Here is a 19,376-nt window from a genome sequence, read left to right on the forward strand (position 1 = left end):
CTCAGGATGGAGCTCAGGGTGGGGACAGACAGGGCATCTCAGGGTGGGGACAGACAGGGCATCTCAGGATGGAGCTCAGGGTGAGGACAGACAGGGCATCTCAGGATGGAGCTCAGGGTGGGGACAGACAGGGCATCTCAGGATGGAGCTCAGGGTGGGGACAGACAGGGCATCTCAGGGTGGAGCTCAGGGTGAGGACAGACAGGGCATCTCAGTATGGAGCTCAGGGTGGGGACAGACAGGGCATCTCAGGATGGAGCTCAGGGTGAGGACAGACAGGGCATCTCAGGATGGAGCTCAGGGTGGGGACAGACAGGGCATCTCAGTATGGAGCTCAGGGTGGGGACAGACAGGGCATCTCAGGATGGAGCTCAGGGTGAGGACAGACAGGGCATCTCAGGATGGAGCTCAGGGTGAGGACAGACAGGACATCTCAGGGTGAGGACAGACAGGACATCTCAGGATGGAGCTCAGGGTGGGGACAGACAGGGCATCTCAGGATGGGGACAGACAGGGCATCTCAGGATGGAGCTCAGGGTGAGGACAGACAGGACATCTCAGGGTGAGGACAGACAGGACATCTCAGGATGGAGCTCAGGGTGAGGACAGACAGGGCATCTCAGGATGGAGCTCAGGGTGGGGACAGACAGGGCATCTCAGGATGGGGACAGACAGGGCATCTCAGGATGGAGCTCAGGGTGAGGACAGACAGGACATCTCAGGGTGAGGACAGACAGGACATCTCAGGATGGAGCTCAGGGTGAGGACAGACAGGGCATCTCAGGATGGAGCTCAGGGTGGGGACAGACAGGGCATCTCAGGATGGAGCTCAGGGTGAGGACAGACAGGGCATCTCAGGATGGAGCTCAGGGTGGGGACAGACAGGGCATCTCAGGATGGAGCTCAGGGTGAGGACAGACAGGGCATCTCAGGATGGAGCTCAGGGTGAGGACAGACAGGACATCTCAGGATGGAGCTCAGGGTGGGGACAGACAGGGCATCTCAGGATGGAGCTCAGGGTGAGGACAGACAGGGCATCTCAGGATGGAGCTCAGGGTGGGGACAGACAGGGCATCTCAGGATGGAGCTCAGGGTGAGGACAGACAGGGCATCTCAGGATGGAGCTCAGGGTGGGGACAGACAGGGCATCTCAGGATGGAGCTCAGGGTGGGGACAGACAGGGCATCTCAGGATGGGGACAGACAGGGCATCTCAGGATGGAGCTCAGGGTGAGGACAGACAGGACATCTCAGGGTGAGGACAGACAGGACATCTCAGGATGGAGCTCAGGGTGAGGACAGACAGGGCATCTCAGGGTGAGGACAGACAGGACATCTCAGGGTGGAGCTCAGGGTGGGGACAGACAGGACATCTCAGTATGGAGCTCAGGGTGAGGACAGACAGGACATCTCAGTATGGAGCTCAGGGTGGGGACAGACAGGACATCTCAGTATGGAGCTCAGGGTGGGGACAGACAGGACATCTCAGGGTGGGGACAGACAGGACATCTCAGTATGGAGCTCAGGGTGGGGACAGACAGGACATCTCAGGGTGGGGACAGACAGGACATCTCAGGGTGGGGACAGACAGGACATCTCAGTATGGAGCTCAGGGTGGGGACAGACAGGACATCTCAGGGTGGGGACAGACAGGACATCTCAGTATGGAGCTCAGGGTGAGGACAGACAGGACATCTCAGGGTGGGGACAGACAGGACATCTCAGTATGAAGAGCAGTTAAAAATACATACATCCTCTCATCATGGTAACTGTTTTCTTGTGACAGTTAGGTCTACATTTGCTGCAGCATAGCCTCTATGGTTCATTAATATAAGGACCCGAATACGCGTGTAATTTACAGTCTGAATACTTTTGTAAATAAGGTATTTTTTTATTCTTATTTTTACCCCTTTTTTCGTCAATTGCTAGTTACAGTCTTGTCCCATCCCTGCAACTCCCATACGGACTCGGGAGAGGCAACAGTTGAGAGCCATGCGTCCTCTGAAACACGGCCCTGCCAAGCCACACTGCTTTTTTTACACACTGCTCGCTTAACCAGGAATCCAGCCACACAAAGGAAAGGAGGAAGGAAGGAAACACCTGCCACAGGGGTCTCTAGAGCGTGATGAGACAAGAACATTCCTTCCCCTAACCCGGATGACACTGGGCCAATTGTGTGCCGGTCACGGCCCGGCTGCGACACAACCTGGGATCGAACCCAGGTTTAAAGGGGAGCTTATAGCACTGCGATGCCAGTGCCTTAGACCGCGGCACCACTCGGGAGGCCCTGGGGTCGAACCCCAGGCTGTAGTGACGCTGCGATGCAGTGCCTTAGACCGCGGCACCACTCGGGAGGCCCTGGGATCGAACCCCAGGCTGTAGTGACGCTGCGATGCAGTGCCTTAGACCGCGGCACCACTCGGGAGGCCCTGGGATCGAACCCCAGGCTGTAGTGACGCTGCGATGCAGTGCCTTAGACCGCGGCACCACTCGGGAGGCCCTGGGATCGAACCCCAGGCTGTAGTGACGCTGCGATGCAGTGCCTTAGACCGCGGCACCACTCGGGAGGCCCTGGGATCGAACCCCAGGCTGTAGTGACGCTGCGATGCAGTGCCTTAGACCGCGGTACCACTCGGGAGGCCCTGGGATCGAATCCCAGGCTGTAGTGACGCTGCGATGCAGGCCCTGTAAATTAGGTATTTCTCTTTTATTTTTAATACATTTGCAAAAATGTCTAAAAAACCTGTTATCGCTTTGTCATTATGGAGTATTGTGATGTCATTATGGGGTATTGTGATGTCATTATGGGGTATTGTGATGTCATTATGGGGTATTGTGATGTCATTATGGAGTATTGTGATGTCATTATGGGGTATTGTGATGTCATTATGGGGTATTGTGATGTCATTATGGAGTATTGTGATGTCATTATGGGGTATTGTGATGTCATTATGGGGTATTGTGATGTCATTATGGGGTATTTTGTGTAGATTGATGAGGGGAAAAGGTTATTTAATCCATTTTAGAATAAGGCTGTAACGTAACGTGGAAAAAGTCAAGGGGTCTGAATACTTTTCGAATGCACTGTATAAGCCAGGATAGTCCTCATCCTGTTGTTGTTGCTGCTGTGAGGCCTGTGGGCGTCCGAGGGTAAAAGAGTCTCACTTTTCCACAGAGGGGTCAAACTGTTCGGACGCGACAGACAGAAGTTGTCAGATTGGCTGTATCGACTTCAGACGAGTCCCAAGGGTTCGTAGAGCAAAACGGAGAACACCCATCGTGTTCGTGAATCTCGTTTTTGTAGGTCAAACCATTTGAACGCGACCCGGCGATTTTTGTGAGAAGACAGATTTGGTCTGACTAACATCTTTCACCGCAGATGCTAAAGTGTGACATAGGCGTATGTGGTGGATAGAGAGGCATTCAATGCAAAAACCCCCCCAGATATCTCTACCTTAAACTGACATATGTTTATGGGGATTTTCTTATTATGCTAATTTGATATCAGTGGGGGCGCGGCCATCGACCTTGGGTGGGTTAAACTTGCCCCTCCAAGTTAATATTCAACAGTCTGTCTGCCTTCCCCTCCAGGTTAATATTCAACAGTCTGTCTGCCTTCCCCTCCAGGTTAATATTCAACAGTCTGTCTGCCTTCCCCTCCAGGTTAATATTCAACAGTCTGTCTGCCTTCCCCTCCAGGTTAATATTCAACAGTCTGTCTGCCTTCCCCTCCAGGTTAATATTCAACAGTCTGTCTGCCTTCCCCTCCAGGTTAATATTCAACAGTCTGTCTGCCTTCCCCTCCAGGTTAATATTCAACAGTCTGTCTGCCTTCCCCTCCAAGTTAATATTCAACAGTCTGTCTGCCTTCCCCTCCAAGTTAATATTCAACAGTCTGTCTGCCTTCCCCTCCAAGTTAATATTCAACAGTCTGTCTGCCTTCCCCTCCAGGTTAATATTCAACAGTCTGTCTGCCTTCCCCTCCAGGTTAATATTCAACAGTCTGTCTGCCTTCCCCTCCAGGTTAATATTCAACAGTCTGTCTGCCTTCCCCTCCAGGTTAATATTCAACAGTCTGTCTGCCTTCCCCTCCAGGTTAATATTCAACAGTCTGTCTGCCTTCCCCTCCAGGTTAATATTCAACAGTCTGTCTGCCTTCCCCTCCAGGTTTCCTGTGTTCAACAAGCGTTCAACGGGCAGCACCAGTTCCCATAGTAACCTGTCCCAGGTGTCCGTCATCTCCGGTGACGTCCTGAGTGGGGACGAGGTGGATAGTCCTCTGGGGTCACGACCTGGGCAGAGGTTCAACAGCGCCACGGACATACAAGGTACAGAGACACAGTCAGACAATAGTAGCAAACAGTACCTCTACCCAACACAATACAATGTACAGTACCTCTACCCAACACAATACAATGTACAGTACCACTACCCAACACAATACAATGTACAGTACCTCTACCCAACACAATACAAGGTACAGTACCTCTACCCAACACAATACAAGGTACAGTACCTCTACCCAACACAATACAAGGTACAGTACCTCTACCCAACACAATACATGGTACAGTACCACTACCCAACACAATACAATGTACAGTACCTCTACCCAACACAATACAATGTACAGTACCTCTACCCAACACAAGGTACAGTACCTCTACCCAACACAATACAAGGTACAGTACCTCTACCCAACACAATACAATGTACAGTACCACTACCCAACACAATACAAGGTACAATACCACTACCCAACACAATACAAGGTACAATACCTCTACCCAACACAATACAAGGTACAGTACCTCTACCCAACACAATACAAGGTACAGTACCACTACCCAACACAATACAAGGTACAGTACCTCTACCCAACACAATACAAGGTACAGTACCTCTACCCAACACAATACAAGGTACAATACCACTACCCAACACAATACAAGGTACAGTACCACTACCCAACACAATAGAAGGTACAGTACCTCTACCCAACACAATACAAGGTACAATACCACTACCCAACACAATACAAGGTACAGTACCTCTACCCAACACAATACAAGGTACAGTACCACTACCCAACACAATACAAGGTACAGTACCACTACCCAACACAATACAAGGTACAGTACCTCTACCCAACACAATACAAGGTACAGTACCTCTACCCAACACAAGGTACAGTACCTCTACCCAACACAATACAAGGTACAGTACCTCTACCCAACACAATACAAGGTACAGTACCTCTACCCAACACAAGGTACAGTACCTCTACCCAACACAAGGTACAGTACCTCTACCCAACACAATACAAGGTACAGTACCTCTACCCAACACAATACAAGGTACAGTACCTCTACCCAACACAAGGTACAGTACCACTACCCAACACAATACAAGGTACAGTACCTCTACCCAACACAATACAAGGTACAGTACCTCTACCCAACACAAGGTACAGTACCTCTACCCAATACAAGGTACAGTACCTCTACCCAACACAAGGTACAGTACCTCTACCCAACACAACACAAGGTGCAGTACCTCTACCCAACACAATACAAGGTACAGTACCTCTACCCAACACAAGGTACAGTACCTCTACCCAACACAAGGTACAGTATCTCTACCCAACACAATACAAGGTACAGTACCTCTACCCAACACAAGGTACAGTACCTCTACCCAACACAATACAAGGTACAGTACCTCTACACAACACAAGGTACAGTACCTCTACCCAACACAATACAAGGTACAGTACCTCTACCCAACACAATACAAGGTACAGTACCACTACCCAACACAATACAAGGTACAGTACCTCTACCCAACACAATACAAGGTACAGTACCTCTACCCAACACAATACAAGGTACAGTACCTCTACCCAACACAATACAAGGTACAGTACCTCTACCCAACACAAGGTACAGTACCTCTACCCAACACAAGGTACAGTACCTCTACCCAACACAATACAAGGTACAGTACCTCTACCCAACACAAGGTGCAGTACCTCTACCCAACACAATACAAGGTACAGTACCTCTACCCAACACAATACAAGGTACAGTACCTCTACCCAACACAATACAAGGTACAGTACCTCTACCCAACACAATACAAGGTACAGTACCTCTACCCAACACAAGGTACAGTACCTCTACCCAACACAATACAAGGTACAGTACCTCTACCCAACACAATACAAGGTACAGTACCTCTACCCAACACAAGGTGCAGTACCACTACACAACACAATACAAGGTACAGTACCTCTACCCAACACAATACAAGGTACAGTACCTCTACCCAAGACAATACAAGGTACAGTACCTCTACCCAACACAAGGTGCAGTACCTCTACCCAACACAATACAAGGTACAGTACCTCTACCCAACACAAGGTGCAGTACCTCTACCCAACACAATACAAGGTACAGTACCACTACACAACACAATACAAGGTACAGTACCACTACCCAACACAAGGTGCAGTACCTCTACCCAACACAAGGTACAGTACCTCTACCCAACACAATACAAGGTACAGTACCTCTACCCAACACAAGGTACAGTACCTCTACCCAACACAAGGTACAGTACCTCTACCCAACACAAGGTGCAGTACCTCTACCCAACACAACAGAAGGTACAGTACCTCTACCCAATACAAGGTACAGTACCTCTACCCAACACAATACAAGGTACAGTACCTCTACCCAACACAATACAAGGTACAGTACCTCTACCCAACACAATACAAGGTACAGTACCTCTACCCAACACAAGGTACAGTACCTCTACACAACACAATACAAGGTACAGTACCTCTACCCAACACAAGGTGCAGTACCTCTACCCAATACAAGGTACAGTACCTCTACCCAACACAATACAAGGTGCAGTACCTCTACCCAACACAATACAAGGTACAGTACCTCTACCCAACACAATACAAGGTACAGTACCTCTACCCAACACAAGGTGCAGTACCTCTACCCAACACAATACAAGGTACAGTACCTCTACCCAACACAATACAAGGTACAGTACCTCTACCCAATACAAGGTACAGTACCTCTACACAACACAATACAAGGTACAGTACCACTACCCAACGCAAGGTACAGTACCTCTACCCAATACAATACAAGGTACAGTACCTCTACCCAACACAATACAAGGTACAGTACCTCTACCCAACACAATACAAGGTACAGTACCTCTACCCAACACAATACAAGGTACAGTACCTCTACCCAACACAATACAAGGTACAGTACCTCTACCCAATACAATACAAGGTACAGTACCTCTACCCAACACAATACAAGGTACAGTACCACTACCCAACACAATACAAGGTACAATACAGTCGGTATACTGTAGCCAGACAGTTGATATACTGTAGCCAGACAGTTGGTATACTGTAGCCAGACAGTCGGTATACTGTAGTCAGCCAGTTGGTATACTGTAGCCAGACAGTCGGTATACTGTAGCCAGACAGTTGATATACTGTAGCCAGACAGTCGGTATACTGTAGCCAGACAGTTGGTATACTGTAGCCAGACAGTTGGTATACTTTAGCCAGACAGTTGATATACTGTAGCCAGACAGTTGGTATACTGTAGCCAGACACTCGGTATACTGTAGCCAGACAGTTGGTATACTGTAGTCAGTCAGTTGGTATACTGTAGCCAGACAGTTGGTATACTGTAGCCAGACAGTTGGTATACTGTAGCCAGACAGTTGGTATACTGTAGCCAGACAGCCGGTATACTGTAGTCAGACAGTTGGTATACTGTAGCCAGACAGCCGGTATACTGTAGCCAGCCAGTCGATATACTGTAGCCAGACAGTTGGTATACTGTAGCCAGACAGTTGGTATACTGTAGCCAGCCAGTTGGTATACTGTAGCCAGACAGCCGGTATACTGTAGCCAGCCAGTCGATATACTGTAGCCAGACAGTTGGTATACTGTAGCCAGACAGCCGGTATACTGTAGCCAGCCAGTCGATATACTGTAGCCAGACAGTCGGTATACTGTAGCCAGACAGTCGGTATACTGTAGCCAGACAGTCGGTATACTGTAGCCAGACAGTCGGTATACTGTAGCCAGACAGTCGGTATACTGTAGCCAGACAGTCGGTATACTGTAGCCAGCCAGTCGATATACTGTAGCCAGCCAGTCGATATACTGTAGCCAGCCAGTTGGTATACTGTAGCCAGACAGTTGGTATACTGTAGCCAGACAGTTGGTATACTGTAGCCAGCCAGTTGATATACTGTAGCCAGCCAGTTGGTATACTGTAGCCAGAGAGTTGATATACTGTAGCCAGACAGTTGGTATACTGTAGCCAGACAGTTGGTATACTGTAGCCAGACAGTTGATATACTGTAGCCAGCCAGTTGGTATACTGTAGCCAGACAGTTGATATACTGTAGCCAGCCAGTTGGTATACTGTAGCCAGACAGTCGGTATACTGTAGCCAGACAGTTGGTATACTGTAGTCAGTCAGTTGGTATACTGTAGCCAGCCAGTTGGTATACTGTAGTCAGCCAGTTGATATACTGTAGCCAGCCAGTTGGTATACTGTAGCCAGACAGTCGGTATACTGTAGCCAGACAGTTGGTATACTGTAGCCAGACAGTTGGTATACTGTAGCCAGACAGTTGGTATACTGTAGCCAGACAGTTGGTATATTGTAGCCAGACAGTCGGTATACTGTAGCCAGACAGTTGGTATACTGTAGCCAGACAGTTGGTATGCTGTAGCCAGACAGTTGGTATGCTGTAGCCAGACAGTCGGTATACTGTAGCCAGACAGTTGGTATACTGTAGCCAGACAGTTGGTATACTGTAGCCAGACAGTTGATATACTGTAGCCAGACAGTTGGTATACTGTAGCCAGACAGTCGGTATACTGTAGCCAGACAGCCGGTATACTGTAGCCAGACAGTTGATATACTGTAGCCAGACAGTTGGTATACTGTAGCCAGACAGTCGGTATACTGTAGCCAGACAGTCGGTATACTGTAGCCAGACAGTTGGTGTACTGTAGCCAGACAGTTGGTATACTGTAGCCAGCCAGTTGATATACTGTAGCCAGACAGTTGGTATACTGTAGTCAGCCAGTTGATATACTGTAGCCAGCCAGTTGGTATACTGTAGCCAGACAGTCGGTATACTGTAGCCAGACAGTTGGTATACTGTAGCCAGACAGTTGGTATACTGTAGCCAGACAGTTGGTATACTGTAGCCAGACAGTTGGTATATTGTAGCCAGACAGTCGGTATACTGTAGCCAGACAGTTGGTATGCTGTAGCCAGACAGTTGGTATGCTGTAGCCAGACAGTCGGTATACTGTAGCCAGACAGTTGGTATACTGTAGCCAGACAGTTGGTATACTGTAGCCAGACAGTTGATATACTGTAGCCAGACAGTTGGTATACTGTAGCCAGACAGTCGGTATACTGTAGCCAGACAGCCGGTATACTGTAGCCAGACAGTTGATATACTGTAGCCAGACAGTTGGTATACTGTAGCCAGACAGTCGGTATACTGTAGCCAGACAGTCGGTATACTGTAGCCAGACAGTTGGTGTACTGTAGCCAGACAGTTGGTATACTGTAGCCAGCCAGTTGATATACTGTAGCCAGACAGTTGGTATACTGTAGCCAGACAGTTGGTATACTGTAGCCAGACAGTTGATATACTGTAGCCAGCCAGTTGTCCCGGAGCAGGTCAGGTGAGGATAGGGCGATTATAACATATGTTTTTCTCTCTGCTTGTTTGGAAGCGCCTAGTTAGTAAGCTTTTCACTGTTCGTCTACACCTGTTGTTTACAAAGCATGTGACAAGTAAGATTAGGGCGTAAACTGTCCATGACTCGCTTGGCCAAATCCAAATGAACCCGTACGTACACACAAGAAGTGTTATGATACACAGGGTTCTCACCAGGATGTTTTAACAAGGAGGTGCTGCTGACTGGCTGGGGAGGGGGCATTTCCTGTAATCTAGAGCAAAACATTATTATTTTTTTAAGTGTCTCAGCGCATCTCTTACATTCTCTGGGGAGAACCCTGACACAAAATATTTGTGTCTTAGAGAACGTGATGGCCTATTACCATATTGCTAATACCTATCTCTCTCTTTTTCTTCCTCTCTTCTCGCTTCTATCTTTCCTCCCCTTTCGTCTCTCGTCTCTGTTCTCTCTCCTCCAGGTCTGAGAGGGGGACCGGGCCCGTTGAGAGCCTGGGCATCAGGTATCCAGGACAGGGGGATGTGTAGTGACTCAGAGAGTGCTGGAGGCAGCAGTGAGTCCCAATCCATGGACTCCCCCACAGCGAGCCCAGGTAAAAACATGAACCAACGCAACACCACCATGACACAGCCCATCACTGGCCTTATCAGTAGGGCCCAAGAGTTTCTGCTGACCATGTGACCTCACTAGGAAAAACTCCAGGCCCTATTCATAGGTAGTGCTGAGTTTTGGCACCAAAATACAGTGTATATATAAATATCACATATTGAAGTGCTAGGTGGCGCCGACAGACATCATCGCTGAGTTTCGAGTCCTTAGGAAACCTATGCAGTATTTTTATTTTTTTTTATGTAATATTTCTTACATTGTTACCCCAGAAAATCTTAAGTCATATTACATACAGCTGGGTCTGGGAATATGGCTGACTATAAACAGTGTAGTTATTCCCTCCGCAAGGCAATCAAACAAGCGAAATGCCGGTACAGGGACAAGGTGGAGTCGCAATTCAACGGCTCAGACACGAGACCTATGTGGCAGGGTCTACAAGAAATCACAGACTACAAAAAGAAAACCAGCCACATCACGGACACCGACATCACGCTTCCAGACAAGCTAAACACCTTCTTTGCCCGCTTTGAGGATAATACAGTGCCACCATCGCGGCCCGCTAACAAGGACTGCCCCCCCCCCCCCCTTCTCCGTGGCCTACGTGAGTAAAACAATTAAACGTGTTTAACCTTGCAAGGCTGCTGGCCCAGACGGAATCCCTAGCCGCATCCTCAGAGCATGCGCAGACCAGTTTACAGACATATTCAATCGCTCTCTATCCTAGTCTGCTGTCCCCACATGCTTCAAGATGGCTACCATTGTTCCTGTACTCAAGAAGGCAAAGATAACTGAACTAAATGACTATCGCCACGTAGCACTCACTTCTGTCATCATGAAGTGCTCAATCATTTCAATCATCAAGTTTGCAGTTGACACAACAGTAGTGGGATTGATTACCAACAACGACGAGACGGCCTACAGGGAGGAGGTGAGGGCACTCGGAGTGTGGTGTCAGGAAAACAACCTCTCACTCAACATCAACAAAACAAATGAAATGATTGTGGACTTCAGGAAACAGCAGAGGGAGCACCCCCCTATCCACATCGCCGGGACAGTAGTGGAGAAGATGGAACGTTTTAAGGTCCTCGGTGTACACAACATGGATAAACTGAAATGGTTCACCCACACAGACAGTGTGGTGAAGAAGGCGCAACAGCGCCTCTTCAACCTCAGGAGGCTGAAGAAATGTTGCTTGTCACCCAAAACCCTGACAAACTTCTACAGATGCACAATCGAGAGCATCCTGTCGGGCTGTATCACAGCCTGGTACGGCAACTGCACCGCCCTCAACCGCAAGGCTCTCCAGAGGGTAGTGAGGTCTGCACAATGCATCACCGGGGGCAAACTACCTGCCCTCCAGGACACCTACAGCACCTGATGTCACAGGAAGGCCATAAAGATCATCAAGGACAACAACCACCCGAGCGACTGCCTGTTCACCCCGCTATCATCCAGAAGGCGAGGTCAGTACAGGTGCATCAAAGCTGGGACCGAGAGACTGAAAAACAGCTTCTATCTCAAGGCCATCAGACTGTTAAACAGCCATCACTAACTCAGAGAGGCTGCTGCCTACATGGAGAACCAATCACGAGCCACTTTAATAAATGGATCACTAGTCACTTTAATGCCACTTTAAATAATGCCACTTTAATAATATCGTACATTACTCATATCACATGTATATACTGTATTTTATACCATCTATTGCACCTTGCCTATGCCGCTCGGCCATCGCTCATCCATATACTTATATGTACATATTCTCATTCAACCCTTTTAGATGTGTCTGTATTAGGTAGTTGTTGTGGAATTGTTAGATTACATGTTAGATATTACTGCACTGTCACAAGCAGAAGCACAAGCATTTCACTACACTCGCATTAACATCTGCTAACCATGTGTATGTGACCAATAACATCTACTAACCATGTGTATGCAACCAATAACATCTGCTAACCATGTGTATGTGACCAATAACATCTACTAACCATGTGTATGCAACCAATAACATCTGCTAACCATGTGTATGTGACCAATAACATCTGCTAACCATGTGTATGTGACCAATAACATCTGCTAACCATGTGTATGGGACCAATAACATCTGATAACCATGTGTATGGGACCAATAACATCTACTAACCATGTGTATGGGACCAATAACATCTGATAACCATGTGTATGTGACCAATAACATCTGCTAACCATGTGTATGTGACCAATAACATCTGCTAACCATGTGTATGTGACCAATAACATCTGCTAACCATGTGTATGGGACCAATAACATCTGATAACCATGTGTATGTGACCAATAACCTCTGCTAACCATGTGACCAATAACATCTGCTAACCATGTGACCAATAACATCTGCTAACCATGTGTATGTGACCAATAACATCTGCTAACCATGTGTATGTTACCAATAACATCTGCTAACCATGTGTATGTTACCAATAACATCTGCTAACCATGTGACCAATAACATCTGCTAACCATGTGACCAATAACATCTGCTAACCATGTGTATGTGACCAATACCATCTGCTAACCATGTGACCAATAACATCTGCTAACCATGTTACCAATACCATCTGCTAACCGTGTGACCAATAACATTGCTAACCATGTGACCAATACCATCTGCTAACCATGTGTATGTGACCAATACCATCTGCTAACCATGTGTATGTGACCAATAACATCTGCTAACCATGTGACCATGTGACCAATAAAATGTTATTTGATTTGATTTTTAATCTGTGTTTTCAGTGGTCTGTTAAATGAGTGGTTTGCACTATAGAGTTCCACATATGATGTTTGAGGAAGCGTTTTACTTCCTGCTGTCAGGTGACTTTAAACGCAGACTACCCAGAACCCCCTCCACTGGCACTATGTCCTCGGCAGACGACCTTGATGAGAGACAACCGCCTTCACCCTCAGACAATGGTGAGAGAGAGAGAGAGTCTAAAGAGCTGTCATTAATACAAGGTCTGAAGTTGTTCTGGTCTGTTTCGGTGTGTGCGTCGTCGCCGTGTCTGTGTGTATCTCTGCATGTGTGAGGACCGGTGAGCTTCAACCCTCAACCCTCATGTTTTTTTAATTTTTACTCTGTGCACAGCTGTAGGGATGAGGTGTGTTGGTTTTGGCTTGCGGCCCCAGCTAGCTAGTTCCTGTCTTTAGCCTGAACTCTCCCTGCAGGGGAATGTGTTATTTTTTGATCAACTCTTTGTTGTTCGAGGCATCAGGGGCTTCTGCTACTGTTAAAACCAACTCAATACCACTAATCCTCTGTGGGTTATTATTAATGTGGATATTACATTATATGGATAATTAATTAATATCATTAGATCAATGGAGGTTGTTGGAATATTTATGTGACGTTGTTCTGAATGTTTATACCAGGTATACATTAATTGTTCATGACACAAGAATCAAGTGTTTGATTATTCACTTAATGTCCAATAAGGCTGTTCTATTACATTGCTATAACAACAATGATTATTCATTGTAAATGTTTGGTGAAGATTAGGGAAAGTAATGTGGAGTTCCCCCCCCCCTCTCTCTCCCTCCCTCCCTCCCTCCCTCCCTCCCTCACTCCCTCCCCCTCTCTCTCTTTCTCCCACCTCCTCTCTCTCTCTCTCCCACCCCCTCTCTATCTCCCTCCCTCCCCCATCTCTCTCCCTCTCCCTACCTCCCCTCATTCCCACACCACTCCCCCCCTCGCTCTCTCTCCCCCCTTCTCCCCCCTCTCTCTATCTCCCCACTCGCTCCCCCTTCCTCTCCCAGGTCTGGGTGAGATGGTGACAGAGACGGCCAGTTCCCCAGGTCCGTTTCGTAACGCCCAGATGTCCAAGGCGTCTCAGACACACAAGCTGAGGAAACTCAGAGCTCCGTCTAAATGCAGGGAGTGTGACAGTCTGGTGGTGTTCCACGGAGCAGAATGTGAAGAGGTAGAAATACAAGCTCATACAAGCTCTCACACACACACACACACACACACGCACACACACACACACACATACACACACACACAGTCAAAAGTTTGGACACACCTACTCATTCCAAGATTTTTCTTTATTTTGACTATTTTCTACATTGTAAAATAATAGTGAAGACATCAAAACTAAGAAATAACACATATGGAATTACGTAGTAACCAAAAAAGTGTTAAACAAATCAAAATCAATTTTATATTTGAGATTCTTCAAAGTAGCCACCCTTTGCCTTGATGACAGCTATGTACATTATTGGCATTCTCTCAACCAGCTTCATGAGGTAGTCACCTGGAATGCATTTCAATTAACAGGTGTGCCTTGTTAAAAGTTAATTTGTGGAATTTCTTTCCTTCTTAATGCTTTTGAGCCAATCAGTTGTGTTGTGACAAGGTAGGCGTGGTATACAGAAGATAGCCCTATTTGGTAAAAGACCAAGTCCATATTATTGCAAGAACAGCTCAAATAAGCAAAGAGAAATGACAGTCCATCTTTACTTTAAGACATGAAGGTCAGTCAATCCGGAAAATGTCAAGAACTTCAAAAGTTTCTTCAAGTGCAGTCGCGAAAACCATCAAGCACTATGATGAAACTGTCTCTCATGAGGACCACCACAGGAAAGGAAGACCCAGACTTACCTCTGCTGCGGAGGATAAGTTCATTCGAGTTACCAGCCTCAGAAATTGCAGCCCAAATAAATGCTTCACAGAGTTCAAGTAACAGACACATCTCAACATCAACTGTTCAGAGGAGACTGTGTGAATCAGGCCTTCATGGTCAAACTGCTGCAAAGAAACAACTACTAAAGGACACCAATAAGAAGAAGAGACTTGCTTGGGCCAAGAAACACGAGCAATGGACATTAGACCGGTGGAAATCTGTCCTTTGTTCTGATGAGTCCAAGTTTGAGATTTTTGGTTCCAACCACTGTGTCTTTGTGAGACGCAGAGTAGGTGAACGGATGTTCTCCGCATGTGTGGTTCCCACCGTGAAGCATGGAGGAGGAGGTGTGATGGTGTGGGGGTGCTTTCCTGGTGACACTGTCTGTGATTTATTTAGAATTCAAGGCACACTTAACCAGCATGGAAGAATATAAAAGAATATCAAATATATTTTGATTTGTTTAACACTTTTTTGGTTACTGTGTTATTTCATAGTTTTGATCTCACTATTATTCTACAATGTTGAAATTAGTAAAAATAAAGAAAAACCCTTGAATGAGTAGGTGTGTCCAGACTTTTGACTGGTACTGTATATATCTCTCTCTCCCTCTCTCGCTGTTTCTCTCTCTCTCTCTCTCCCTATATCTCTGTCTCTCTCTCTGTCCCTCTTCCTCTCTCTATCTATCTATCTATCTCACTCACTCACTCACTCACTCACTCACTCACTCACTCACTCACTCACTCACTCACTCACTCACTCACTCACTCACTCACGCAGTCATCCCCATTTCACCATAGGTGGTAGGTCAGCGACTTCACTGTTGCTCCAGCTCTCTCTGGTGATATTGATGGGACTCAGTCTCCATTGTTTTTCTCCGCCATGTTGTTTTGGTCCTTCCTCCTGCATCTAGCTTCAGACACACATATCTCCAGTCTAATATCTATCCTCCATATCTAATATCTATCCTCCAGTCTAATATCTATCCTCCAGTCTAATATCTATCCTCCATATCTAATATCTATCCTCCAGTCTAATATCTATCCTCCATATCTAATATCTATCCTCCAGTCTAATATCTATCTTCCAGTCTAATATCTATCCTCCATATCTAATATCTATCCTCCAGTCTAATACCTATCCTCCAATCTAATATCTATCCTCCAGTCTAATATCTATCCTCCAATCTAATATCTATCCTCCAGTCTAATATCTATCCTCCAGTCTAATACCTATCCTCCAGTCTAATATCTATCCTCCAATCTAATATCTATCCTCCAGTCTAATATCTATCCTCCAGTCTAATATCTATCCTCCATATCTAATATCTATCCTCCAGTCTAATATCTATCCTCCAGTCTAATATCTATTCTCCAATCTAATATCTATCCTCCATATCTAATATCTATCCTCCAGTCTAATATCTATCCTCCAGTCTAATATCTATCTTCCCATCTAAAATCTATCCTCCAGTCTAATATCTATCCTCCATATCTAATATCTATCCTCCAGTCTAATATCTATCCTCCAGTCTAATATCTATCCTCCAATCTAATATCTATTCTCCCATCTAATATCTATCCTCCAGTCTAAAATCTATCCTCCAATCTAATATCTATTCTCCCATCTAAAATCTATCCTCCAGTCTAATATCTATCCTCCAATCTAATATCTATCCTCCAATCTAATATCTATCCTCCATATCTAATATCTATCCTCCAGTCTAATATATATCCTCCAGTCTAATATCTATCCTCCAATCTAATATCTATCCTCCAATCTAATATCTATCCTCCAATCTAATATCTATCCTCCAATATAATATCTATCCTCCAATCTAATATCTATCCTCCAGTCTAATATCTATCCTCCAGTCTAATATCTATCCTCCAGTCTAATATCTATCCTCCAGTCTAATATCTATCCTCCAATCTAATATCTATCCTCCAGTCTAATATCTATCCTCCAATCTAATATCTATCCTCCAGTCTAATATCTATCCTCCCATCTAAAATCTATCCTCCAGTCTAATATCTATCCTCCATATCTAATATCTATCCTCCAGTCTAATATCTATCCTCCAGTCTAATATCTATCCTCCAGTCTAATATCTATCCTCCAATCTAATATCTATTCTCCCATCTAATATCTATCCTCCAGTCTAAAATCTATCCTCCAGTCTAATATCTATCCTCCAATCTAATATCTATTCTCCCATCTAAAATCTATCCTCCAGTCTAATATCTATCCTCCAGTCTAATATCTATCCTCCATATCTAATATCTATCCTCCAGTCTAATATCTATCCTCCAGTCTAATATCTATCCTCCAATCTAATATCTATCCTCCAGTCTAATATCTATCCTCCAGTCTAATATCTATCCTCCAGTCTAATATCTATCCTCCAATCTAATATCTATCCTCCAGTCTAATATCTATCCTCCAGTCTAATATCTATCTTCCCATCTAATATCTATCCTCCAGTCTAATATCTATCCTCCAGTCTAATATCTATCCTCCAATCTAATATCTATCCTCCATATCTAATACCTATCCTCCAGTCTAATATCTATCCTCCAGTCTAATATCTATCCTCCAGTCTAATATCTATCCTCCAGTCTAATATCTATCCTCCAGTCTAATATCTATCCTCCAGTCTAATATCTATCCTCCAGTCTAATATCTATCCTCCAGTCTAATATCTATCCTCCAGTCTAATATCTATCCTCCATATCTAATATCTATCCTCCAGTCTAATATCTATCCTCCATTTCTAATATCTATCCTCCAGTCTAATATCTATCCTCCATATCTAATATCTATCCTCCAGTCTAATATCTATCCTCCAGTCTAATATCTATCCTCCAGTCTAATATCTATCCTCCAGTCTAATATCTATCCTCCAATCTAATATCTATCTTCCCATCTAATATCTATCCTCCAGTCTAATATCTATCCTCCAGTCTAATATCTATCCTCCAGTCTAATATCTATCCTCCAGTCTAATATCTATCATCCAGTCTAATATCTATCCTCCAATCTAATATCTATCCTCCATATCTAATATCTATCCTCCAATCTAATATCTATCCTCCATATCTAATATCTATCCTCCATATCTAATATCTATCCTCCAGTCTAATATCTATCCTCCAATCTAATATCTATCCTCCAGTCTAATATCTATCCTCCAGTCTAATATCTATCCTCCAATCTAATATCTATCCTCCAGTCTAATATCTATCCTCCCATCTAATATCTATCCTCCAATCTAATATCTATCCTCCAGTCTAATATCTATCCTCCAGTCTAATACCTATCCTCCATATCTAATATCTATCCTCCATATCTAATATCTATCCTCCATATCTAATATCTATCCTCCAGTCTAATATCTATCCTCCAGTCTAATACCTATCATCCATATCTAATATCTATCCTCCAGTCTATTATCTATCCTCCAATCTAATACCTATCCTCCAGTCTAATATCTATCCTCCAATCTAATATCTATCCTCCATATCTAATATCTATCCTCCAGTCTAATATCTATCCTCCAATCTAATATCTATCCTCCATATCTAATACCTATCCTCCAGTCTAATATCTATCCTCCAGTCTAATATCTATCCTCCAGTCTAATATCTATCCTCCAGTCTAATATCTATCCTCCAGTCTAATATCTATCTTCCCATCTAATATCTATCCTCCAGTCTAATATCTATCCTCCAGTCTAATATCTATCCTCCATATCTAATATCTATCCTCCAGTCTAATATCTATCCTCCATATCTAATATCTATCCTCCAGTCTAATATCTATCCTCCATATCTAATATCTATCCTCCAGTCTAATATCTATCCTCCAGTCTAATATCTATCCTCCAGTCTAATATATATCCTCCAATCTAATATCTATCCTCCAATCTAATATCTATCTTCCCATCTAATATCTATCCTCCAGTCTAATATCTATCCTCCAGTCTAATATCTATCCTCCAGTCTAATATCTATCCTCCAGTCTAATATCTATCCTCCAATCTAATATCTATCCTCCATATCTAATATCTATCCTCCAATCTAATATCTATCCTCCATATCTAATATCTATCCTCCAGTCTAATATCTATCCTCCAATCTAATATCTATCCTCCAGTCTAATATCTATCCTCCAGTCTAATATCTATCCTCCAATCTAATATCTATCCTCCAGTCTAATATCTATCCTCCCATCTAATATCTATCCTCCAATCTAATATCTATCCTCCAGTCTAATATCTATCCTCCAATCTAATATCTATCCTCCATATCTAATATCTATCCTCCAATCTA

General features: G+C 44.8%; 1 protein-coding gene across 5 annotated transcripts in view; it reads left to right on the top strand.

Moving 5' to 3' along the window:
* The window catches only part of LOC139550114 (rho GTPase-activating protein 29-like), a 111,242-nt gene that overhangs the window by 65,670 nt on the left and 26,196 nt on the right, over positions 1-19,376 (top strand). For all 5 annotated transcript variants that reach the window (XM_071360750.1, XM_071360752.1, XM_071360751.1 and 2 more), the window contains 4 exons: positions 4,167-4,327; positions 10,241-10,372; positions 13,241-13,339; positions 14,180-14,343. In XM_071360750.1, coding sequence (XP_071216851.1) covers positions 4,167-4,327; positions 10,241-10,372; positions 13,241-13,339; positions 14,180-14,343 — 556 coding nt within the window. The remainder of the gene's footprint in view (positions 1-4,166; positions 4,328-10,240; positions 10,373-13,240; positions 13,340-14,179; positions 14,344-19,376) is intronic.

The sequence above is a fragment of the Salvelinus alpinus genome, chromosome 23, assembly GCF_045679555.1.
Source record: "Salvelinus alpinus chromosome 23, SLU_Salpinus.1, whole genome shotgun sequence".
Lineage (NCBI taxonomy): Eukaryota > Metazoa > Chordata > Actinopteri > Salmoniformes > Salmonidae > Salvelinus > Salvelinus alpinus.